Below are 25,754 nucleotides of genomic sequence, written 5' to 3'. Positions count from 1 at the left end.
CCTTACCTGGTCTTGCCTACATATGACTCCAGACTCACAGCAATGGGGTTGGTTCTTACCTGCCCTCTGGGATGCTGGTCAAGCTGGCAATGTCTTCATCCAATGAATAAATAAAAAAATACTATGACATTGCTGAGAAAGTAAGCAGTCAGTCAGGGAGTGGTCAGAAATTGGGTTTGGGATGAATTTTCAATGAAAAGGAATCTGGCTGTTGATGCTAAAGCTTGATTATCTGGAAGCTCCCTGCCCAACCTCCCTTGTCAAAGCTCACAGAATAGAAAACTAAGTAGTAGGTATTGCTGCCTTTATCTAAGTGAACTATAAAGGTGACCGAGATCAGAATCTTCAGAAAATCAACCAAGAGACCATCATCAATGCCCATGGAACAATGCATCATGAAAACCATTTAAGTAATCTGGCCAATTTTGTTCTTTTATTTATCTCTTAACTGTGTGTGTTGTTTAATTTTAGTCTGCTAAAGTTACTATATTATTAATAAATTGTTATGCCTTTGGTTTAATATACAAACTGGTGTCTGGAATTGATTACTCGTGCAGCCTGGGACTGGTCATTCAAAATTCTGGTTAGGAACCACTGGGTTCAATCTTGAGGGTCTTTAAAGGTTTTAATTTTTCTGTGTTGTGAATACAGAAGTAGAAAGCTGATTTGGATCGGCTGTCTGTCTCTGTGTCATAACAACTATTATTTTCACCTCCAGACTGATTCTACGTCTAATTTTCTAAGCCAATTCCCTTTCTCATTATTGGACTGATTTCTTCCTTTACTAACAATGCCTTTTCTTTTTTTGCCAGTCCTTCCTATATATTGAATACCCTCAGTTATTCAGCACTGAGACTCGGTCACCTACAGACGGGGTTTTTAACACAATCATATCTGTCTACCACAACATAGTTTTATCAACTATTTGCACTGTTAATCAGTCTACCAATTTGGGAATGCTCTATGCACTCAGATACAGTACATTTAGATGTATATATTTAATATTTTTATTCTTTTTTTGTACAACAGATCTATTTTTGCTTGCCCCATTTTCATTGTGTTTCAGTTTCAATGTTTTCCACTTGTAGTTTCAATTTTTGTTTCCCTCTTTCCCTGTCTGTCCTTGTTCATATCCCCATGGCACTCAAACCAGCCCAAATCACATTAGTGAATAGCAATGTGAGGATACTGGTCACAATCTAGCCAGGGTGCAACTGAATAGCTTGTAGTAGCCCCATTTCACCCTGCATATGCCAGTGATTCAGGAATCTAAATCCCTCTTATTGCATCGCTCCAGCCTTGCATTAATCCAATCTATTCTCCTATTCTGTTCTCGGGGCATGTGGCAATGGGGGTCATCTTTAAATTCGAACTTTGAGGTCCTTTGTAATTTACCTCCTAGTCCTCTGCACTATCCTGGCCACCAGGACTTTCAGGCCCTGACTGCAAAGTAGAGTGTCAATTTCCTCTTATCGCCCGTGTGGGAGAAAATGCAACGAACCACGCATGGCAGCTGCAGCCTGATAATGCTTAACTAGATTTTCGATGCCCTTTAAAAGCGATCTCATATATGGTGAATATGTTCAGCTATGGCCAGTGGTACACTAGCACTGGATATGAGGAGAGATAGATAGATTTTTGATTAGTAACAGGTTCAAGAGTTATGGGAGCAGACAGGAAAGTGGAATTAAAGTCTAGATGGGATCCGCCATGGTTGTATTCAATGGCAAAGCACTCTTGAGGGGCTGACTTGTCTATTCCTGCTCCTGGTTCTTAAATTGTTATCCATGTTAGGAGTGCCATCTGGGCATGGTACATAGTTAACAAAGCGAGTTTGAGATGATAGCACGCATAAAATCATTTGACCTCATTGAGAGACACTCTCCATGAAACTCAACAAAAATTATAGCTTGCCAACATATGGTAAGATTCAATCCTTGTCTGATTTAGGTATTAGGGAAAGGTAGGACATTTGCAATACACAACAGAGCCAGTGAAGGATGAAGGGCCAAAGAGCTTCCTTTGGCACCATAATAATTCTACGATTTGATATGTATAACTTACTCTAGGATGAAGAATATAAATGGCTACAGTAACCAATGATTCTTTGAGAAGAATTTAGTTCACCAAGAGGAAAACGAATACAGCCAAATTCTTATAAGTTCCCTGGACATGATGGGACACATCTAGGATCTTAAAAGAAGTAGATACTGAATAGTAGATGCATTGGTTGTATTCTTACCAGCCAAGGAGAACTGAAAAAAACACTAACCACAGGCTGGCTAGCTAGGGTCTATTGTTGGGGAAATGTTGTAGTCCATTATAAAGGAGGTAACACTAGAACCTGACTTCATGAAGAGGAAATTATGCCTGATAAATTATTTATACTTCTTTGAGAAGGTATCACACTGGATAGATAAAGGGAAACCAGTAGGTAATATATTTAAGATAATAAAATGTGAGGCTGGATGAACACAGCAGGCCAAGCAGCATCTCAGGAGCACAAAAGCTGACGTTTCGGGCCTAGATCCTTCATCAGAGAGGGGGATGGGGAGAGGGAACTGGAATAAATAGGGAGAGAGGGGGAGGCGGACCGAAGATGGAGAGTAAAGAAGATAGGTGGAGAGAGTGTAGGTGGGGAGGTAGGGAGGGGATAGGTCAGTCCAGGGAAGACGGACAGGTCAAGGAGGGGGGATGAGGTTAGTAAGTAGCTGGGGGTGCGGCTTGGGGTGGGAGGAAGGGATGGGTGAGAGGAAGAACCGGTTAGGGAGGCAGAGACAGGTTGGACTGGTTTTGGGATGCAGTGGGTGGGGGGGAAGAGCTGGGCTGGTTGTGTGGTGCAGTGGGGGGAGGGGACGAACTGGGCTGGTTTAGGGATGCAGTAGGGGAAGGGGAGATTTTGAAACTGGTGAAGTCCACATTGATACCATATGGCTGCAGGGTTCCCAGGCGGAATATGAGTTGCTGTTCCTGCAACCTTCGGGTGGCATCATTGTGGCAGAGCAGGAGGCCCATGATGGACATGTCATCAAGAGAATGGGAGGGGGAGTGGAAATGGTTTGCGACTGGGAGGTGCAGTTGTTTGTTGCGAACTGAGCGGAGGTGTTCTGCAAAGCGGTCCCCAAGCCTCCGCTTGGTTTCCCCAATGTGGAGGAAGCCGCACCGGGTACAGTGGATGCAGTATACCACATTGGCAGATGTGCAGGTAAACCTCTGCTTAATGTGGAATGTCATCTTGGGGCCTGGGATGGGGGTGAGGGAGGAGGTGTGGGGACAAGTGTAGCATTTCCTGCGGTTGCAGGGGAAGGTGCCGGGTGTGGTGGGGTTGGAGGGCAGTGTGGAGCGAACAAGGGAGTCACGGAGAGAGTGGTAACACCTCCGCTCAGTTCGCAACAAACAACTGCACCTCCCAGTCGCAAACCATTTCCACTCCCCCTCCCATTCTCTTGATGACATGTCCATCATGGGCCTCCTGCACTGCCACAATGATGCCACCCGAAGGTTGCAGGAACAGCAACTCATATTCCGCCTGGGAACCCTGCAGCCATATGGTATCAATGTGGACTTCACCAGTTTCAAAATCTCCCCTTCCCCTACTGCATCCCTAAACCAGCCCAGTTCGTCCCCTCCCCCCACTGCACCACACAACCAGCCCAGCTCTTCCCCTCCACCCACTGCATCCCAAAACCAGTCCAACCTGTCTCTGCCTCCCTGACCGGTTCTTCCTCTCACCCATCCCTTCCTCCCACCCCAAGCCGCACCCCCAGCTACCTACTAACCTCATACCACCTCCTTGACCTGTCCGTCTTCCCTGGACTGACCTATCCCCTCCCTACCTCCCCACCTACACTCTCTCCACCTATCTTCTTTACTCTCCATCTTCGGTCCGCCTCCCCCTCTCTCCCTATTTATTCCAGTTCCCTCTCCCCATCCCCCTCTCTGATGAAGGGTCTAGGCCCGAAACGTCAGCTTTTGTGCTCCTGAGATGCTGCTTGGCCTGCTGTGTTCATCCAGCCTCACATTTTTTTATCTTGGAATTCTCCAGCATCTGCAGTTCCCATTATCTCAGGTAATATATTTAGATTTCCAAATTGTGTTTGGTAAAGGTGCAATGTATAAGGCTACATTTTTATTTTATTCATTCATTGGATGTAAGTGTCACTGGCTGGACAACATTTATTACCCGTCCCCAGTTGCCCTTGAGAAGGTGGTAACAAGAGCTGCCTTCTTGAACTGCTACAGTCCACGTGCTGTGGGTTGACCCACAATGCCACTTGGGAGGGAATTCCAGGATTTTGACCTAGTGACTGTGAAGGAACGGCAACACATTTTTCAAGTCAGGATGGTGAGTGGTTTGGAAGTTTCTTGGAAGTAGTAGTGTTCCCATATATCAGCTACCCTTCTCCTTCCAGATGGGGGTGGTCATGGGGTTGGATAGTGCTGTCTGAAGATTTTTGGTGAATTTATGCAGTGCATATTGTAGAGAGTACACATTGCTGCTACTGAGCATCAGTGGTGGAGGGAGCAGATGTTTGAGGAAGTGGTGCTAGCCAAGCACACTGCTTTGTCCTAGATAATGGTCAAGCTTCTTGAATGTTCTTGGACCTGCACCCATCCAGGTAAGTGGGAGGTATTCCATTACACTCCCAACTTGTGCCCTGTAGATGATAGACAGGCTTCGGGAAAAAGGAGATGAGTTACTCGCTGCAGTATTGTATTTTATTGGTGATGGTCATCGCCTGGCATTTATGTGGCACGAATGTTACTTCCCACTTGTCAGCCCAAGCCTGGATATTGTCCAGATCTTGTTGCATTTGAACATGGACTGCTGCTTCAGTATCTGAGGAGTTGTGAATGGTGCAGAACGTTGCACAATCATCAATGAATGTCCCAACTTCTGATATAATGATGAATGGAAGATTATTGATGAAGTTGTAAAGATGTTTGGGCCTAGGTCACTACAGTTTCCACAATGTCGGGTAGATGCCAGCATTATAACTGAACTGGAAGAGGAATGGCAAGTTCTGGAGCTCAAGCCTTCAGTGTTATTGCCAGAATGTTGTCCACACCCACAGGCTTTGCAGTCTATAACTTTCTTGATATCACATGGAGTAAGTCAAATTGTCTGAAAATTGGTAATCTGTAATGTTAGAATCACTGGAGGTGTCCACAATGAATCATTCACTCGGCACTTCTTGCTAAAGATTGCTGCGAATGTTTCAGCTTTATCTTTTGCACTGTTGTGTCGGGTTCTTCCATCATTGAGGATGGGGGATATTTGTGGTCCCTCCTCCCACAGTGAGTTGCTTAATTGCCCACCATTGTTCCCAACTGAATGTGGCAAGATTTCACAGTTTAGCTCTCTTTGTCATGCTCGAGATCAGACCCCCTAAAGTTTATTAAGGAGTTAGCCTAGGCCCTAACTTTTACATTTTTCACAAAGGCAAGTGTAAGGTGTTGTGGTCCAGATATGATTTGACTGGTCTGTCAGTAAGCTTTAATCAAAACATATCTTATTTTTGCCACCCAGTTCAAATACAACAGAAGAGAAGTTGGAATAGCTTTGCTGAATCGAAATACTGAACAAGATTATGTACTATTTAACCACTAATTATCAACTGTTCCCAAACAGGCAGCATCCCAGAAACACATCCTTTGGCAAAAATGCAATTCAGCGAAAGTTATGATTCTCACGTACTGTCTCTTTCCAGTTCAGATGAAAGAAACACCAAAAGAAACAATTTGCCCCTTTCGATTTTTAAGAGGAAACTTCACTGTCTAAAAATCTACTCTAGTAGCAGGGAACTCAAGGTTTTGATTCCAACAGCCAGCAGAAACATTCTCAACTAATTGAAAGCAAAACTGAAAATATTTTGGGTCTCATGATTCTTTTAACTCACTTAAAAAAAACAGCGAGGGAGAACTCATAGTTGTATATCAACTGCCTGTCTGAAGGAAGCATTTCTGACTCACTGTGACAACACGCCTATGCAAGAGAAACAGGACAGAACAGAGCATTGTCACATATTTATCACTTACTGCTTATGCGATTTGGTACGCAAGTTGTCCTGTTGGTAGCTTCACCAGCTTAACACCTCAGTTTTAGGTATGTGTGGTGCTGCTCCTGCACTCTCCATTGAACCATGATTAATTCTCTGGCTTGTTGGTAATGGAGGATATGTCAAGCCCTGAGGTTACAGATTGTGCTGAAGTACAGTCCTGCTGCTGTTGATGGACAACAGCACCTCACGGATACCCACTCCTCAGTTGCTAGATCTATTCAAAGTTTGTCCCATTTAGCATGGTGATAATGCCACACAATTCCATGGAGGGTATTCTCAATGTGAAGGCGGGACTTCATCTCCACAAGAACTATGCAGTGATCCCTCTTACCAATACTGTCATGGACTTAAGCATCTGTAGCCATATAGGGCCAGAATTAAAAATGACACATTCAAATCAAATCATTAATGGTTAATTGTTAAGGGCTAATGAACATGACAATGCGCATTTGAAGACAAGCGGAGAATGAATGGTTTAGTGCAAAACAGTTGTTTCAGCTGCTGGGGAACCACATGACACACCCACTTCGAGGGCAGTTTTCTGCACAATGAAGTTTAGAAGATTCCTTGGAGGCTTGAAAGGGTCAATACAGAGAAGTTGCTTCCCCTTGTAGAAGGGCCTAAGAACAGAGGTCATAATCAAAAAGAAAGGGGCCATCCACTTAAGACAAAGATGATGTGGAATTTATTCTCTCAGAAGGTAATGAATCTGGAATTTTTTATCGCAAACGAGTGTCAAGGTTGGGTCATTAACTGTATTCAAGGCTAAGACAGATAGATTTTTAAGGTAGGTGACAGCCCAGTGGTATTATCGCTAGACTCTTAATCCAGTCGGAAAAACCCATTTGGTTCACTACTGTCCTTCAGGGAAGGAAATCTGCCACCCTCAACTGGTCTGGCCTACATGTGACTCCAAACCCATAGCAATGTGGTTGACTCTTGATTGCCCCCGAAATGGCCTCGCAAGCCATTCAGTTGTATCAATCGCTACAAAGTCTCAAAGAAATGAAACTGGATGGATCACCTGGCATCAACCTAGGCACCAGAAAAGACAACAGCAGAAACGGCCCTGTCGACCCTGCAAAGTCCTCCTCACTAACATCTGGGGGTTAGTGCCAAAATTGGGAGAGCTGTCTCACAAACTAATTAAGCAACAGCCTGACATAGTCATACTCACAGAATCAGGCCTTACAGACAATGTCTCAGAAATCACCATCACTATCCCGGGATATGTTCTGTCCCACTAGCAGGATAGACCTAGCAGATGTGGCAGCACAGCAGCATACAGTCGGGAGGGTGTTAATCTAGAAGTCCTCAATACTGACTCCAGATTCCATGAAGTCTCATGGCTTCAAGTTAAACATGGTCAAGGAAACCTCCTGCTAATTACTACATACAGACCCCCCTCAGCGGATGAAGCAGTACTTCTCCATGTTGAACAACACTTGGAGAAGCACTGACGATGGCAAGGGCACAAAATTTACTCTGGGAGTGGGATTTCAATGTCCACCACAAAGAGTTGCTCAGTGGCAATACTACAGATCGGGCTGGTTGGGTCCTAAAGGACACAGCTGCTAGACTGGGTCCACAGCAGGTGGTGAGGGAACCAACAAGATGGAAAAGCACACTTGACCTCATCTTTACCAATCTGCCAATATCTGTAAGAATGACCATTGTACAATCCTTGTTGACAGGAAGTCCCACCTTCACAGTGAGAATAACTTCCATCATATTGTGTGGCACTATCACCATGCTAAATGGGACAGACTTCACACAGATCTAGCAATTCAATACTGGGCATCTACGAGGCACTGTGGGCCATCAACAGCAGCAGAATTGTACTCCAGCACAATGTGTAACCTCATGGCCCGGCATATCCCCCACCTGAACCATTACTGAACCCAAGCCAGGGGATTAACCTGGTTCAATGGAGAGTGCAAGAAGGTACGCCAGGAGCAGCAATAGGCATATCCGAAGGCGAAGTATCAACCTGGTGAAGCCACCAAACAGGATTACTTGCATTCCAAACAGCAAAATCAGCAAGTGTTAGACAGAGTTAAGTAAACCCACAACCAATGGATCAGATATAAGCTTTGCAGTCCTGCCACATCCAGTCATGAACGGTGGTGGACAATGAACTCTCTGGAGGAGGAGGCTCCACAAATATCCCCATCTTCAATGATGGAAGTGCCCAGCACATCAGTGCAAAAGACAAGGCTGAAGCATTCACAGTAATCTTCAACCAGAAGTGCCAACTGGGTGACCTATCTCAGCCTCCTCCAGCGGTCTCCAGCATTACTGACACCAGTCTTCAGCTAATTTGATTCACATCACGTGATATCAAGAAATGGTCGAATACACTGGATACTGCAAAGGTTTTGTGTCCTGATAACCATGCTAAATGGGACAGACTTCACACGGCAATAGTACTGAAGGCTTGCGCTCCAGAACTTGCTGCTTCCCTAGCCAAGCTGTTCCAGTACAGTTACAACACTGGTATCCACCCAGCACTGTGGAAAATTGCCCAAGTATGTCCTGTACACAAAAAGCTGGTCAACTCCAACCAGGCCAGTTACTTCCCTATCAGTTTACTCTCAATCATCAGTAATGTGATGGAAAGTGTCATGAACAGTGCAATCAAGCAGGACATGCACAGCAAAACCTTGCTCAGCGATGCCCACTTTAGGTTCAGCCACAGCCACTCAGCTCCTGATCTCACTACTGCCTTGGTTGAAATATTGGCAAAAGAGGTGAGGTCAGAGTGACAGCCCTTGACAATATTGGCAAAAGAGCTGAATTCCAGAGGTGAGGTGAGTGACATCAAGGCTGATTTCGAACAAGTGTGGCATCAAGAAGCCCTAGCATAGTGTAGAAGTTTGTCAAAAAATACAGCGGGACATAGATCAGTTGCAGATATGATTGGAGAGATGGCAGATGGAGTTTAGTCTGTGTACGTATGGGTACTGCACTTTGGGAGATCAAATTTAAAGGAGAAGTACATAGTTAATGGCAGGAGCCTGAACAGCATTGGTATACAGAGGGATCTTGGGGTTAAAGTCCATAGCTCCCTGAAAGTGGCCACGCAGGAGATGTGCTGGTGAAGAAGGCATACAGCATGTCTATTATTATTGGTCAGGGAATTGAGTACCAGAGTCAAGATGTCATGTTGCAGCTTTATAAAACTTTGGTTAGGCTACACTTAAGAGTATTGCCTTGAATTTTGGTTGCCACATTACAGGAAGGATGTGGAGACTTTGGAGAGGGTGAAGAAGAGGTTACCAGGAAGTTGCCTGGATTACAAGGTATGAGCTATAAAGAGAGGCAAAAAAAACTTGGGTTGTTTTCTCTGGAGTGGTGGAGGCTGAGGGAAGACTTGACAGAAGTGCACAAAACTGTGATGCATAGACAGGGTTGACAGTCAGAATGTCTCATACATTTAAGGTTAGAGGCATAAAGTTCAAAGGAGATGTGAAGGACAAGTTCTTTTTTAAAAGAGTGGTCGGAGTCTAGAACATACTGCGAGGAGTGGTGGTGGAGGCAGATATGTTAGGGGTATTTAAGGGACTGTTAGAAAAACACATGAATATGCAAGGAATGGAAGGATATCGACCAATAGCAGGCAGAGGGGATTAGTTCCATATGGTGTCATGTTTGACACTATATTGTGGGCCGATGGGCCTGTTCTGTGCTAGACTGCTCTATGTTCAAAACTAGAATTAATGGGTATCAGGGGGCAAACTCTCCGGTGATTGGAGTCATGCCCGACACATAGGAAGATAGACATGGTTGTTGGAGGTCAATCATCTCAGCTCCAGGATATCTCTGCAGGAGTTCGTCAGGGTAGTATCCTCAGCCCAACCGTCTTCAGCTGCTTCATCAATGACCTTCCCTCCATCATAAGGTCAGAAGCGGGGAAGTTTGCCAATGATTGTTCAGCACCAATCTTGACTCCTCAGATTCTGAAGCAGTCCGTGTTCAAATGCAACAAGGTCTGGACAATATCCAGGCTTGGGCTGACAAGTGGCAAGAGACATTTGCGCCAAACAAATGCCAGGCTATGACCATCATCAATAAGAGACAATCTGACCACCATCCATTGACATTCAATGATACAGAATTACCCCACTATCAACAATCTGGGGTTTCACTGACCAGAAACTCAACTGGACTCACCACATAAACAAAGAGGCTACAAGAGTAGGTCAGAAGCAAAGAATACTGCAACGAGTAACTCACCTGCTGACTTCTAAAAGCCTGTCTACCATCTACAAGGCACACGTCAGGAGTGTGATAGAATACTCTCCAACTGCCTGGATGAGTGCAGCCTCAAGAAGCTTGACACTATCTAGGACAAAGCAGCCTGTTTGACTGGAACTCAGCAGTTGCAGTGTGTACTGTCTACAAGATGCACCACAGAAATTCACCAAAGATCCTCAGACAACACCTTCCAAACCCACAACCACTTCCATCGGAAGGACAAGGGCAGCAAGCATATGGGAACACCACCACTTCCAAGTTCTCCTCCAAGACACTCACATCCTGACTTAAAACATAGAACATAACAGTACAGTACAGGCCCTTTGGCCCTCGATGTTCTGCCGACCTGTCATACCAATCTGAAGCCCATCTAACCTACACTATTCCATGTACGTCCATATGCTTGTCCAATGACGACTTAAATGTACCTAAAGTTGGCGAATCTACCACAATTGCAGGCAAAGCGTTCCATTCCCTTACTACTCTCTGAGTAAAGAAACTACTTCTGACATCTGTCCTATATCTTTCACCCCTCAATTTAAAGCTATGCTCCCTTGTGCTCGCCGTCACCATCCTAGGAAAATGGCTCTCCCTATCCACCCTATCTAACCCTCTGATTAATCAATTAAGTTACCTCTCAACCTTCTTTCTCTAATGAAAACAGCCTCAAGTCCCTCAGCCTTTCCTCGTAAGACCTTCCCTCCATACCAGGCAACATCCTAGTAAATCTCCTCTGCACCCTTTCCAAAGCTTCCACATCCTTCTTATAATGCGGTGACCAGAACTGTACACAATACTCCAAGAGCAGCCGCATCAGAATTTTGTACAGCTTCACCATAACCTCTTGGTTCCGGAACTAGATCCCTCTATTAATAAAAGCTAAAACACTGTATGCCTTCTTAACAGCCCTGTCAACCTGGGCGGCAACTTTCAAGGATCTGTGTACATGGACACCGAGATCTCTCTGCTCATCTACACTGCGAAGAATCTTACCATTAACCCTGTACTTTGCCTTCTGGTTACTCCTACCAAAGTGCATCACCTCACACGTCTGCATTAAACTCCATTTGCCACCTCTCAGCCCAGCTCTGCAGCTTATCTATGTCTCTCTGCAATCTACAGCATCCTTCATCACTATCCACAACTCCACCGACCTTAGTGTCGTCTGCAAATTTGCTAACCCATCCTTCTACGCCCTCATCCAGGTCATTTATAAAAATGACAAACAGCAGTGGACCCAACACCGACCCTTGTGGTACATCACTAGTAACTGGTCTCCAGGATGAACATTTCCCATCAACTACCACCCTCTGCCTTCTTTCAGCAAGCCAATTTCTATCTCCCACAATTCCATTCCTCCGCATTTTGTACAATAGACTATTGTGGGGAACCTTATCGAACGCCTTGCTGAAATCCATATACACCACATCAACCGGTTTACTCTCATCTACCTGTTTGGTCACCTTCTCAAAGAACTCAATAAGGTTTTTTGATAGGTCGTGCCTCACAAACCTTATTGACTTGGAAAAATACTGCTGTTCCTTCACTGTTGCTGGGTCAAAATCCTGGAATTCCCTCCCTAATGGCATTGTAAGTCAACCTACACCAGGTGAACTGTAGTAGTTCGAGAAGGTAGATCACCACCACATTCTTAAGGGCAACTAGGGACGGGCAAGAAATGTTGGCCAACCAGCAATGCCCACATCCCACAACTGAATAGAAAAAAAAAGCAAGAGAATCTAGGGTTATGGGGATGTAGGAATGTGAAATCGAGGATTTTCAGACCAGTTGTGATCTCATTAAATGAAGGAGCAGACTCATAGGCTGAATGGTTTACTTCTGCTTCAACATCTTATGGTCTTAAGGTATTTCCTCTGCTGCGTATGCTTTTGAAGATCCAAACTTCTTGGACTTAGGCGTGGTGTTTAAAAATCTCCTCAACAATCCCATAACACCACGTGGTTTTTTTTGCTTATAAGTGGTTCTAGACCTAGGATTTGTGGGGAGAAAGCAGAGTCAATGTTTCGAGTTGTGGTGACTTTTCATCAGAACATGAAGGACCTTGGTACTTGGTACAACCACAACCTCATAATACCACTGCGCACACCTGTATTATTTAAAATAGCAGGCAGCTTTGCATGTCTAGCAAGATTTGTGCAGAGATGCTCTCCAGAGAGATGCCACACCTGCTGAGTTTCTGCAGTACTTTCCATTTGTATTTCAGGTCTTCAGCATCTGCAGTTCTTTTCCTTTTTTAAGATGCTTGCATGCTACTACATCACAACAAATAGGCAAGCAACACTATCCCTTCACCCAATATCAGGTCTTATTTTATGTTTTATTGGCTTAGTCTTTCTAATGTATTCAACATCGTTGTACCAGCACACTTATTATGCATCAGAACACTTTCATTTTCCCTCTGGAAAAGGAATATTCAAATCCAAACAAATCTCCCCTCACAGAGATAACAAGATGTGGAGTGGATGAACACAGCAGTCCAGGCAACATCTGAGGAGCAGGAAAGCTGTTGTTTCGGGTATGGCCTCTTCTTCAGAAGAAAGGTCCAGAACCGAAACGTCAGCTTTCCAGCTTCTCTGATGCTGCCTGGCCTGCTGTGTTCATCCAGCTCCACACCTTGTTATCTCAGACTCCAGCATCGGCAGTTCCTATTGTCTCCCCTCCCGAGAATTGTCTACCAACTATCAAGTGGTTTCATCTTGGCAAGTGAAGAACGGGGAAGGACAGTTGGTAGAAAGAAATGCCAATGAAAGAGTCATTTCATAAAAGAAACTGATTACCTTTTACTTTTAACAAAGCAGTTGTCTGTTCATCCCCAGAGTCACAGGTGTATTCTCCAGCATCTTCAAGTTTTAAGTCATGAATAATCAGCTCAACGTTAATACCCTTTTGCTTCATTTTGTATCTATCTTTAGCATCAAGCAGCGTGGATCCCTTTTTCCATTTTACAGGGGCATCAGGTTTTGTCAGCTCGCACTGCAATGTGGCGACACTCCCTTCTTTATGTTCTTTATTCTGAAGCTTTTTCTTGAAAAGTACTGGAAGAACTAGAACAGAAAAGTGGAATGCCTTCTTGAGTGACTCTACACAACTTCTTCACTGCAACAATTTACCAATTAGCAAAATTCACAAGCTACAAGAAAACAAGCGTGTCAGCAATTTCTCAGAGGATAGCAGTCTCACCGGTGAGTCAGAGGATTTTGGGCTCAATGTGGTAGTACTGTGCAGGATCAAGGGAGCACTGTACTGTCAGAAGTACCATTTTTCTCTTCAACTAAGGAACCTGGCAGGTGTAAAAGATCTTCTGGGCCTATTTCAAAGCATTATTCCTAATTTCCTGCTCAATATCGATCTCAAAAGTAAATTATCTGGTGATTTTCATGTTGCTTTTTGCAGAATCTGGGTGTCCACAAACTGATTGCAGCATTTCTTACATTAAAACAACAACAACATTTCAATAAGTATTACACTGGCTGTAGGGTACTTTAAGACTTCTGACAGATGTGAAAGGCACTATATACAAGAGTGTTTCTCTTTCATCATGGAGAAATGTTCAAATGAATAAAAATGTATATATGTTCATTTAACAATACAAGTATTAACATGCAATTTCTTTGTATATATCTGCTTAAAGATAAAATAAAATCAGTATCAAGCATGTTGGCTCAGATCTCCTGGGCTCCAGAAAGTTGAACACTGGATGTACCCTGACAGATGTGCACCAGGACACTTTGGACACTATGATGCAATGACTAACCAGGAAATAATGGGAAGTTTAAATTTCCAAAGTGCAATTAACTGGCATCTGGAACCCTCTGGAAGATCTACAGCTTTAAGCTTGAATTGAAAAGTTCACAGGGTTCTGACTCACATACCAAAATAGATATCCTGGATAAATCAGAGGGTTAAAACCTAAATTATGTTTGTGCAATACGATTATGCACAGCCAATCACTCACTCCAATGGGCATACATTTTATTTCTTCATTCATGGGATTTGGACATTGCCGCCTAGAGTAGCATTTATTGCCCATCACTAGTGAACCGTAAAAAGGTAGCAGTGGGCTGCCTTCTTGTATATCTACAGTCCTTTTCGTCTAAGTATGGTCATGTTCCTGTTAGGGAGAGAGTTCCAAAGATTTCAACCTAGTAATGTGAAAGAACTGCAATATATTTTCAAGTCAGATGATGAATGGCTTGGAGGAAGTGTGCAAGTGGTGGAGTTCACATGTATCTGCTATCCTTGAAGGTGGTAATTATTACGGGCTTGGAAGGCTCTATCTAAGAAGCAATGGTGAATTTCGTCAGTACCTCTTATAGACGTTATGCACTGCTGTAAATGAGCATCAGTTGCGAGGAAATGAATGTTTGTGAATGTGGTGCCCATCAGGCGGGCTTTGTACATGATGGTATCATGTTTTTTGAATATTGTTTGAGCAGCACTCATTCAAGCAAGTGGGGAGGATTCTATCACAGTCTTGACATGCCTTACAGATATTGGACAGGCTTTGGTTAGTCAAGAAATAAGTTGCTTGTTGTAGGTTTCCTATCCTTTGACCTGCTCTTGTCATTGCAGTATTTATATAGTTGGTCCAGTTCAGTTTCTGTTCAACTGTGACTGAAGAGGATGTTGATAGTAGGGAATTTGGGGATGGTAATGCCACTGAGTGTCAAGGAGTAATGTTTAAACTCTCTATTGTTGGAGGTGGTCTTTGTTATACCTCACTCAGGTAGCATACTGGAATTCTTCAAGTCGCTCTATTCCCACAGTCATCATAAAAGTTAAGAATTTTATATACATGCAGAAATTTCCCCAATGAGAGGAGAAACATCCTCTCAGCATTTATAAAGTCAGGCCCCCTAAGAATCCTGAATAAAAACAAAAGTCGCTGAAAAAGCTCAGCAGGTCTGGCAGCAACTGTGAAGAAAAAAATCTGAGTTAATGTTTCGGGTCCGGAGATCCTTCCTCAGTTAACTCTGATATTTTTCTTCACAGATGCTGCCAGACTTGTTGAGTTTTTCCAGTAACTTCTGTTTTTGTTCCAGATTTGCAGCATCTACAGTTCTTTCAATTTCTCTCAAGAATCCTTTTTTATTTCAATGAGTTTCATTAAACTCATTAAGTTGGTTCCCAATTTTTTTAGCCTTTGCTCATAAGACAATCCCTCCAAATCAGAGGTCATCCTTGGTGAACATTCACTGAAATGCTTCCAATGAAATGATATTTTTATTTAAGTAAGGAGACAAAACTATTCACACTACCCCAGATATGGTTTCACCAGCACCTTGAACAAGTGCACTGAAATTTCCCTGCTCTTGTACTTTAGACTCCTTGAAATAAGAGTCAGCATTCAAACAGAAATAGCAAGAACTGCAGCTACTGGAGTCAGAGATAATGAAATGTGGAGCCAGAAGAATACAACAGACCAGGCAGGGATTTTATTAGTTTCAAAATCTCCCTAGCCCCGGCCTCATCCATCATTCCCACTTCACTGACCAATCCCAACTACTGCCTACATACACTTACCTATCACCATCCCATCTACTTTTCCCAGCCCCACCCCTGTTCTCTCTATTTATTATTTCCGAGCTCCTCTCACCCTCCCCATTTCTGAAGTAGGGTCCCGACCCGAAACATAAGCTTTCCTGTTCCTCTGATGCTGCATGGCTTGCTGTATTCCTCCAGCTCAACATTCATGCATATTACCAGACAGGAGGTGTCTGCAGCCTTAAAGTGCATTAAGGTGGATAAATCCTCTGGGCCTGATCCTTGGATACTGTGGGAGGCTAGGGAAGAAATAGCAGAGGCTCGTGCAGAGATTTTTACTTCATCTTTAGCCACTGGTGAAGTTCTGGAAGACTGGATGGTGACAAATTTTGTTCCATTGTTTAGAAAAAGGTAGCAAAGATAAGCCAGGGAACTGCAGACCGATAAGCCTAACATCAGTGATCGGCAAGTTGTTGGAGAGGATACTGAGGGACAGGATCAACCAACATTTGGTTAGTCAAGGTCTGATTAGGGACAATCAGTATGGAATTGAACGTGGGAAGTCATGTTTGACAAATCATTCAGAGTATTTCAAATAGGTAACCAAGGGGCTGGATGAGAGTAGGGCATTGGGCGTTGTCTGTACAGATTTTAGTGAGGCTTTTGACAAGGTCCCGCACATCAGGCTATTCATGAATTAGGTTTCATGGGTTTCAGGACGAGCTAGCTGATTAGATTCAAAATTGGCTCGATGGTAGGAAGCAGAAGGTGATGGTTGAAGGCTATTTCTCAGACTGGAGGCCTGTGACTATTGTTGTGCCACAGGAGTCAGTGCTAGGACCTTTGTTATTTATTATTTACATAAATTATCTGAATGTGAAAGTATAAGGCATGATTAGCCAGTTTGCGGATGATACAAAATTAGGAAATTTAACTGATAGCGAAGAATGTCATCAAAAAATTACAGAGGGATCTTGATCAGATGGGGAAGTGGGCTGAGGATTAGCAAATGCAATTCAATGTAGATAAGTGTGAGGTGTTGCTCTTTGCAAAGTCAAATGAAGGTAGGACTTACATAGTAAATGGTAAGGTTCTAGAAGTTTTGTGGAACAGAGGGACCCGGGAGTACAAGTACATAGTTCATTGAAAGCGGAATCACAGGTAGACATGGTGGCGAGGAAGACATTTAGCATGCTGCCCTTGATTGGTCTAGGAGTTGGGACATTATGTCACAGCTGTATAAGCCGTTGGGTTCTGTACTTGGAGTATTGTGTACAATTTTGGTTATCCTGTCATAGGAAAGGCATAGTTAAAATGGAAAATGTGCAAACAAGATTTACGAGGATCTTGCCAAGACGAGTCGGCCTGAGTTATCGGGAGAAGTTAGGCAGGATAGGACTTTATTGCTTGGAACATTGGAAAATGAGGCAGGGCCTTATTGAGGTGTATAAAATCAAGAGGGGTATAGATGGGATGAATGCATATAATACTCTTCCCAGTGATGGGGAACTGAAAACTAGAGGGCATAGGTTTAAGGTGAGAAGGGGAAGAGTTAAGGAGGACCCAAGGAGCGACTTCTTCACACAGAGAGAGATGCGTCTATGGAATAGGCTGTCAGACAAAGTGGTTGAGGCAGGTAAAATAGCAACATTTAAAAAACATTTGAATAGGTACATGAATGGGAAGGGTTTAGAGGGATATGGACCAAATGCAAACAATTGGAACTAGCTGAGTGAGCACCATTGCCAGCATGGACCAGTTTGGGCTGAAGGGCCTGTTTCCATGCTGTATCACCCTATGACTCTATTCCATTTAGCTTTCAGACCTCCAACAAACCCCATCCTCCTAGACACCACCCCACAGCCTCCTATCCTCGCTCAACCTCTTCACTTCCAACTGCCATTGTGATATCAATCACCTGAATCTCTCCACCCGACTCACTCTCTCCAACCTACCCACGGAACACACAGCACTCTGTTCCCTCCACTCTAACTCTAACAGCACCGTCAATCCTGCAGATAAGAGGAGGGGCAGTAGTGGTATTGTGCACTGACCTTTACATACCCAGGGCCTGGCACCAACTCTCTGACACCTCCTCCTACCGATGCCCCCCGCAATTGTGACCCCACCCCTGACCACCAAACCATCATCTCTCAGGCCAGAGAGTCTTTTTTCCGAGGATGATGATGTCAGCCTGTACAAGGGGGCATAGCTACAAATTGAGGGGTGATAGATTTAAGACAGATGTCAGAGGCTGGTTCTTTACTTAGAGAGTCATATGGACGTGGAATGCCTGCCTGCCAATGTAGTTAACTCAGCCACATTAGGGGCATTTAAACAGTCCTTGGATAAGCATATGGATGATGATGGGATAGTGTAGGGGGCTGGGCTTAGATTAGTTCACAGGAGGGCGCAACATTGAGGGCCGAAGGGCTTGTTCTGCGCTGAAGTGTTCTATGTTCTACAACCTTATGACTTCAGTTGACCTCTCACCCACAGTGTCCAAACTCATCGTTCCGCAACTCTGCACGACCAGTTTCTATCTCCTTCTCAAAATCCACAAACCTGACTGCCCTGGTCGACCCATTGTCTCTGCCTGCTCCTGCCTCGCTGAGCTCATCTCCGCTTTCCTTGACTCTGTTTTGTCCCTCCTGGTCCAGGAACTCCCCACTGATGTCTGGGACACCACCCGCACCCTCCACCTCCTCCAAGTCTTCCTATTCGCTGGCCCCCAACACTTCATTGTCACTATGGACATCCAAGCCTGTACACTTGTATCCCCCACACAGATGGCCTAAAAAACCTCCGCTTCTTCCTCTCCCACAGGCCCAACCAGTCCCCCTCCACCAAGGCCTTCATCCGCTTAACAGAACTTGTCCTTACCCTGAACAACCTGTCCTTTAACGCCTCCCATTTCCGACAGACGAAGGGTGTGGCCATGGGCACCCACATGGGCCCAAGCAATGCCTGCCTCTTCGTAAGATACGTAGAACAGTCCCTTTTCCGCTATGGCACTGGAACTATGCCCCACCTCTTCCTCCATAACACTTGGTACCGCCTCATGCTCCCATGTGGAGCTTAAGCAGTTCATCAACTTTACTAACACCTATCACCCCAATATCAAATTCACTTGGACCATCTCCAATACCTCCTTCTCCTTCCCGGATCCCTCCATGTCCATCTCTGGTGACTGCCTTGAAACTGTCATCTATTTCAAGCCCACCGACTCCCACAGCTACCTGGACTACACCTCCTCTCACCGACCTCCTGCAAGAATGTGACTCCCTACTCTCAATTCCTCTGCCTCCACAGTGTCCGTTCCCAAGCTGAAGCATTCCACTCCCAAACATCCCAGATGTCCTCCTATTTCAAGGAATATAACATCCACCCTCTGGTGGTCGAAAATGCCCTCAACCGCATCTCTTGCGTTTCCCGCACTTCTGCCCCATGCCCCGTTCCCCTAACAAAAATAAAGACAGAATCCCCTTGTCCTCACATATCACCCACCAGCCTCCACATCTGCATCCCAGGATACTTAAGGAGGTGGCTCTAGAAATTGTGGACGCATTGGTAATCATTTTCCAAGGTTCTATAGATTCAGGATCAGTTCTTGCGGATTGGAGGGTGGCTAATGTTGTCCCACTTTTCAAGAAAGGAGGGAGAGAGAAAATAGGAAATTATAGACCAGTTAGCCTGACGTCAGTGGTGGGAAAGATGCTGGAGTCAATTATAAAAGATGAAATTACGACTCATTTGGATAGCAGTAACAGAATAGGTCATAGTCAGCATGGATTTACGAATGGGAAATCGTGCTTGACTAATTTCTGGAATTTTTTGAGGATGTATCCATGAAGATGGATAAGGGAGAGCCAGTGGATGTAGTGTACCTGGACTTTTAGAAAGCCGTTGATAAAGTCCCGCATAAGAGATTGGTGAACAAAATTAGGACACATGGTATTGGGGGCAAAATACTGAGTTGGATTGAAAATTGGCTGGCTGACAGGAAGCAAAGAGTAGTGATAAACGGGTCCCTTTCGGAATGGCAGGCAGTGACCAGTGGGGTACCACAAGGTTCGGTGCTGGGACCGCAGCTGTTTACGATATATATTAATGATATAGATGAAGGCATTAGAAGTAATATTAGCAAATTTGCTGAGGACACAAAGTTGGGTGGCAGTGTGAAATGTGAGGAGGATGTTATTAGAATACAGGGTGACTTGGACAGGCTAGGTGAGTGGGCGGATGCATGGCAGATGCAGTTTAATGAGGATAAATGTGTGGTTATACACTTTGGTGGCAAGAGCAGGAAGGCAGATTACTATCTCAATGGAGTCGTTAGGTAAAGGGGAAGCACAACGAGATCTAGGTGTTCTTGTACATCAGTCAATGAAAGCAAGCATGCAGGTGCAGCAGGTAGTGAAGAAAGCTAATAGCATGCTGGCCTTCATCACAAGAGGAATTGAGTATAGGAGCAAAGAGGTCCTTCTGCAGCTGTACAGGGCCCTGGTGAGACCGCACCTGGAGTATTGTGTGCAGTTTTGGTCTCCCAATTTGAGCAAGGACATTCTTGCTATTGAGGGAGTGCAGCGTAGGCTCACAAGGTCAATTCCCGGAATGGTGGGACTATCATATGTTGAAAGATTGGAGCGACTGGGCTTGCATACTTTTGAGTTTAGAAGGATGAGAGGGGATCTGATTGAGACATATAAGATTATTAAGGGATTAGACACTGTGGAGGCAGGAAGCATGTTTCCGCTGATGCGTGAGTGCAGGACCGGAGGACACAGTTTAAAAATAAGGGGTAAGCCATTTAGAACAGGGTTGAGGAAAAACTTCCTCACCAAGAGAGTGGTGGATATATGGAATGCTCTGTCCCAGAAGGCAGTGGAGGCCAACTCTCTGGATGCTTTCAAGAAAGAGATGGATAGAGCTCTTAAAGATAGTGGAATCAAGAGTTATGGGGATAAGGCAGGAACAGGATACTGATTGTGGATGATCAGCCATGATCATAATGAATGGTGGTGCTGGCTCAAAGGGCCGAATGGCCTACTCCAGCACCTATTGTCTATTGTCTTGTATCTGACTCCAGCATCTGCTGTTCTTGCTGTCGATGCTAGCTTTCTGTGTTTCATGGATAAGTACCCTAGTCTCTTTGTGTTGCAGCATTTTGCAAGTTTGCTCAATTAAAGAAATTTTCTATTCTTTTGATCTCTCTTCCAAAATCCACAACCGAACATTTTCCCACATTACATTCCATTTGCCGACTTTTTGCACATTTCATTAACCTATCAACATTTCTCTGCAAACTGTTTGTATCCCTCTCGGAACCAGTGTTCTCACCTATTTTTGTAATGTCTGCAAATTTGGCGAGAGTAGATTTGCTTCCTTCCTGCAAGTCATTGATATATATTATAAAGAGATACATAGAACATAGAATATAGAACAATACAGCGCAGAACAGACCCTTCGGCCCTCAATGTTGAGCCCTCCTGTGAACTAATCTAAGGCCATCCCACTACACTATCCCATCATCATCCATATGCTTATCCAAGGACTGTTTAAATGCCCCTAATGTGGCTCAGTTCATTACATTGGCAGGCAGGGCATTCCACACCCTTATCATCTCTGAGTAAAGAACCAGCCTCTGACATCTGTCTTAAATCTATCACCCCTCAATCTGTAGCTATGCCCCCTTGTACAAGCTGACATCATCATCCTCAGAAAAAGACTCTCACTGTCCACCCTATCTAATCCTCTGATCATCTTGTACGTCTCGATTAAATCCCCTCTTAGCCTCCTTCTCTCCAATGAGAACAGACACAAGTCCCTCAGCCTTTCTTCATAAGGCCTTTGCTCCAGACTAGGCAACATCCTGGTAAATCTCATCTGCACCCTTTCCAATGCTTCCACATCCTTTTTGTAATGGGGTGACCAGAACTGCACGCAGTATTCCAAGTGAGGCCGCACTAGTGTTTTGTACAGTTGCAGCCTGACATCACGGCTCTGGAATAGCATATCTCTACCAATAAAACCTACCACACCATAGGCCTTCTTGGCAGCACTATCAACCTGGGTGGCAACTTTCAGGGATCCATGTACATGGACACCAAGATCCCTCCGCACATCCACACTACCAAGAATCTTTCCATTGACCCAGTATTCTGCCTTCCTATTATTCCTCCCAAAGTGAATCACCTCACATTTATCCACATTGAACTCCATTTGCCACCTTTCAGCCCAATTCTGCAGTTTATCCAAGTCTCCCTGCAACCTGCAACATTCTTCCACACTGTCCACCACTCCACCGACTTTAGTGTCATCTGCAAACTTACTAATCCATCCACGTATGCCTGAGTCCAAGTCATTTATAAAAATGACAAACAGCAGTGGTCCCAAGACAGATCCTTGAGGCACACCACTAGTGACCTGGCTCCAGGCTGAATATTTTCCAACAACCACCACTCATTGCGTTCTTACAGAAAGCCAGTTTCTAATACAAACTGCTAAACCTCCCTCAATCCCATGTTTCCGTATTTTCTTCAATAGCCTACCATGTGGAACCTTATCAAAAGTTTTACTGAAGTCCATGTACACGTCAACTGCCCTAGCTTCATCCACATGCTTGATCACCTTCTCAAAAAACTCAATGAGGTTTGTGAGGCACGACCTGCCCTTGATGAATCCATATTGACTATCTCCAATCAAATTATAGACAATTATAAATCCTACCTCTTATAATTCTTTCCAAAGCTTTTCCTACAACAGACACAAGGCTCACAGGTCTATAATTACCTGGGTCATCCCTACTGGCCTTCTTAAACAAGGGCACAATAATTGCAATCCTCCAGTCCTCTGGTACTAAACCTGTAAACAATGAGGAGTCAAAGATCAAGGCCAAAGGCTCCGCCACCTCCTCCCTAGTTTCCCAGAGAATGCTCGGAAAAATCCCATCTGGCTCAGGGGATTTATCTACCTTTACACCTTCTAGAATTGATAACACCTCCTCCTTACTAACCCCATTCCTTTCAATTCTAGTAGCCCATAACTCAGTCTTCTCCTCTATTTTACCATCCCAGTACTAATCTCTGTGGAATCCCACTGAACATAAGTCTCCAACCTGAAAAAGAAAGCCTTATTCCCACTCACAGTATCCTGCCCATCAGCCAATTCTCTATCCATGCCAATGTACTACCTACAAAACCATGTGTTCCTATGTTCTGACTTAACCTTTTGTGGGGTTATCTTATGAAAGTCCAAACACTACATATCTACTACTCCCCTCTATCTAATAAACTTCTAATAAATTAGTCAGACATGGTTTCGCTTTCAAGGAGCCACGCTGATTCTGCTTCATGGAATTGTGATTTTCTGAATGTTCTGCTGTTGTTTCCTTAATAATTGTTCGCAATACTTTACCAACATTAGATGTTAGGCTAATAAGCCTATAGTTGCCCGCTTTTTGCTTCCTTCCCTTTTTGAATAGGATGTCACATTGGAAAACTGCCAACCTACTAGTACTCCGGCAGAATGCAAAGATTTTTGAAAAATAATAATCAATGCACACTGTCTTTGCAGCTACCTCTTTTAGAATCCTAGGTGCAAACCATCAAGTCCAGAGGTCGTATGTGTCTTCAGCCCCATTCGTTTGCCAAATGATAAATAAAGTTTCTCTTGTGATGATGGTGGTACTTAATTGCTTCCCCGTGTTATTTAGTATTAATGGTACTATTATTTGTATTAATTTTAAGTATGTTCCACAATAAAGACATGCAAAATATCAGTATAACTCTGCTGTTTCCAATAACTGTCTCTCCAGATTCATTTTCTAGGGGGCCAAGGTTTGCTATTGACCTCCTTTTTATATATTTGAACAAGCTTTTATTGTCAGTTTTTATATTCCTCACTTTTTTGCCTTCATAGTTTACCTTCTGTCTATTATCTTGTTAGTTGTCCTTTGCTGGGTTCTGAATTTATCCCAGATTTTAGGGCTATCACTGACTTTTGCCTCCTTGTATGTTTTTTCTTTCAACTCAATACTCCCCTGGTTGCCATAATTGATTCCCCCTCTGATAGAATCTTTCCTCCTTACTGGGATGTAGTTTTGCTGAGAGACATGCATCCTACTAATCTATCTGTCCAATTGACTTTAACCAAATCTATCCTCATTTCATTGTAATTCCCTTTATTAAAAACAGAGCTGTTTCACACTCATATTTCTCAAACACGAACTGAATATTAAATTCTGTCACTTTATGTACACTACTTCCTAGGAAACCTTTTACTCCAAGGTCATTTATTAGAACTGCCTCATTACCCAATCCAAGATTTGTTGTTGTGAATACTCCTTCTATTTTGATCAACCCAAACCACATGAAGGTTTATGTCACTGAAAATTATTGCCTTATTATTTTGACATGTTCCTGTTGCATTCAATTCTGGCTGCCACATTACAGGAAGGATACAGAAGCTTTAGAGCGGGTGCAGAACAGGTTTACAAAGATGCTGCCTGGATTAGACAGTATGAGCTACAAGGAGAGGCTAGAAAGACTTGGGTTGTTTTCTCTGGAGTGGTGGAGGCTGAGGGGAGACTTGATAAAAGTCTACAAAATTATGAGATGCATAGACAGGGTTGACAGTCAGAATATTTTTCTCAGAGTTGAAATGTCTAATACTAGGGGACACGTATTTAAGGTGAGATGGGGAAAGTTCAAAGGAGATGTGAGGAGCAAGTTGTTAGAGAGAGATTGGTAGGAGTCTGGAACATGCTGCGAGGGGTGATGGTGGAGGCAGATATGTTAGGGGAATATAAGGGACTTTTAGATAAGCATGTGGATATGAAAGGACCAAGGGCTGTTTAATGTGGCATTATGTTCGGCACAACATCGTGGGCCAGAAGGCCCTTTCCTGCGCTCTACAGTTCTACGTTCTATTATTTGTTGACTTATAGCTGTTCTTATCCAGCAGCTACTGTTTGGGGTCTGCATGCTACTCATGGAGTCATACAGCTACACAACACAAAACCAGACCCTTTCGTCCAACTTCTCCATGCCGACCAGATACCCCAAAGTGATCTAGTCCCTTTTTTCAAAAATCCACTCATGGGGCATGGGTGTCTCCGGCTGAGCCAGCATTTTTGCCCATCCCTCATTGCCCAGGGGACAGTTAAGAATCAACCACATTGCTGTGGGTCTGGAGTCACATACAGTCCAGACCAGGTAAGGATATCAGATTTCCTTCCCTATAGGACAGCAGTGAACTGGATGGGTTTTTCTGACAATTGGCAATGGTACCATCGTCCTCATTAGACCTTTAATTCTAGATTTATTGAATTCAAATTCTACCATCCATATGACGGGATTTGAACCCAGGTCTCCAGAATGTTAGCCATTACCTCCACATTGTCATTTGTCAGCATTTGGCTCATATCCCTCAAAACTATTCCTATTCATGTATCCGTCCAGATTGCTTTTAAATGCTGGAATCATACCCACCTCTACCACTTCCTATTGCAGCTCATTCCATACATGCACCATCCACTGTGTGATAAAGTTGCCCCTCAAGTCTCTTTTAAATCTTTCTCCCCTCACCTTAAAAGTATGCCTTTTAAGGAGTCTAGCTTCTCCTCTTCTGTAATATCGATACTTTTCAAGATATCACTATTTATTTTCCCAAGATCTCTAGCTTCCACATCCTTCTCCACGGTAAATACTGACACGAAATCCTTGTTCAATATCTCACCCATCTCTTGTTGTTCCACACATGGATGGTCTTATATCCCTAGTTACTCTTTTTCCTTTAATGTATTTGTAGAATCTCTTTGGATTCTCCTTAACACTATTGCCAAAGATATCTCAAGTCCCTATTATGCTCTCCTGATTTCCCTCTTAAGTATACTCCTACTGCCCTTATACGCCTCGAGGGATTCACTTG

The 25,754-nt window shown here is 43.9% G+C and overlaps 1 protein-coding gene across 16 annotated transcripts in view; it reads right to left on the bottom strand.

Moving 5' to 3' along the window:
• Positions 1 to 25,754, bottom strand: part of obscnb (obscurin, cytoskeletal calmodulin and titin-interacting RhoGEF b) — a 760,766-nt gene that overhangs the window by 462,266 nt on the left and 272,746 nt on the right. For 15 of the 16 annotated variants that reach the window (XM_059639939.1, XM_059639947.1, XM_059639941.1 and 12 more), the window contains one exon: positions 13,118 to 13,384. The exons of the other annotated variant lie outside the window; for it this stretch is intronic. In XM_059639939.1, coding sequence (XP_059495922.1) covers positions 13,118 to 13,384 — 267 coding nt within the window. The remainder of the gene's footprint in view (positions 1 to 13,117; positions 13,385 to 25,754) is intronic. 16 annotated transcript variants of the gene reach the window in all.

This window comes from Stegostoma tigrinum, chromosome 2 (assembly GCF_030684315.1).
Source record: "Stegostoma tigrinum isolate sSteTig4 chromosome 2, sSteTig4.hap1, whole genome shotgun sequence".
Classification (NCBI taxonomy): Eukaryota; Metazoa; Chordata; class Chondrichthyes; order Orectolobiformes; family Stegostomatidae; genus Stegostoma; species Stegostoma tigrinum.
Note: the sequence above shows the minus strand (reverse complement) of the source record. Positions and strands in the feature narration are given on the sequence as shown.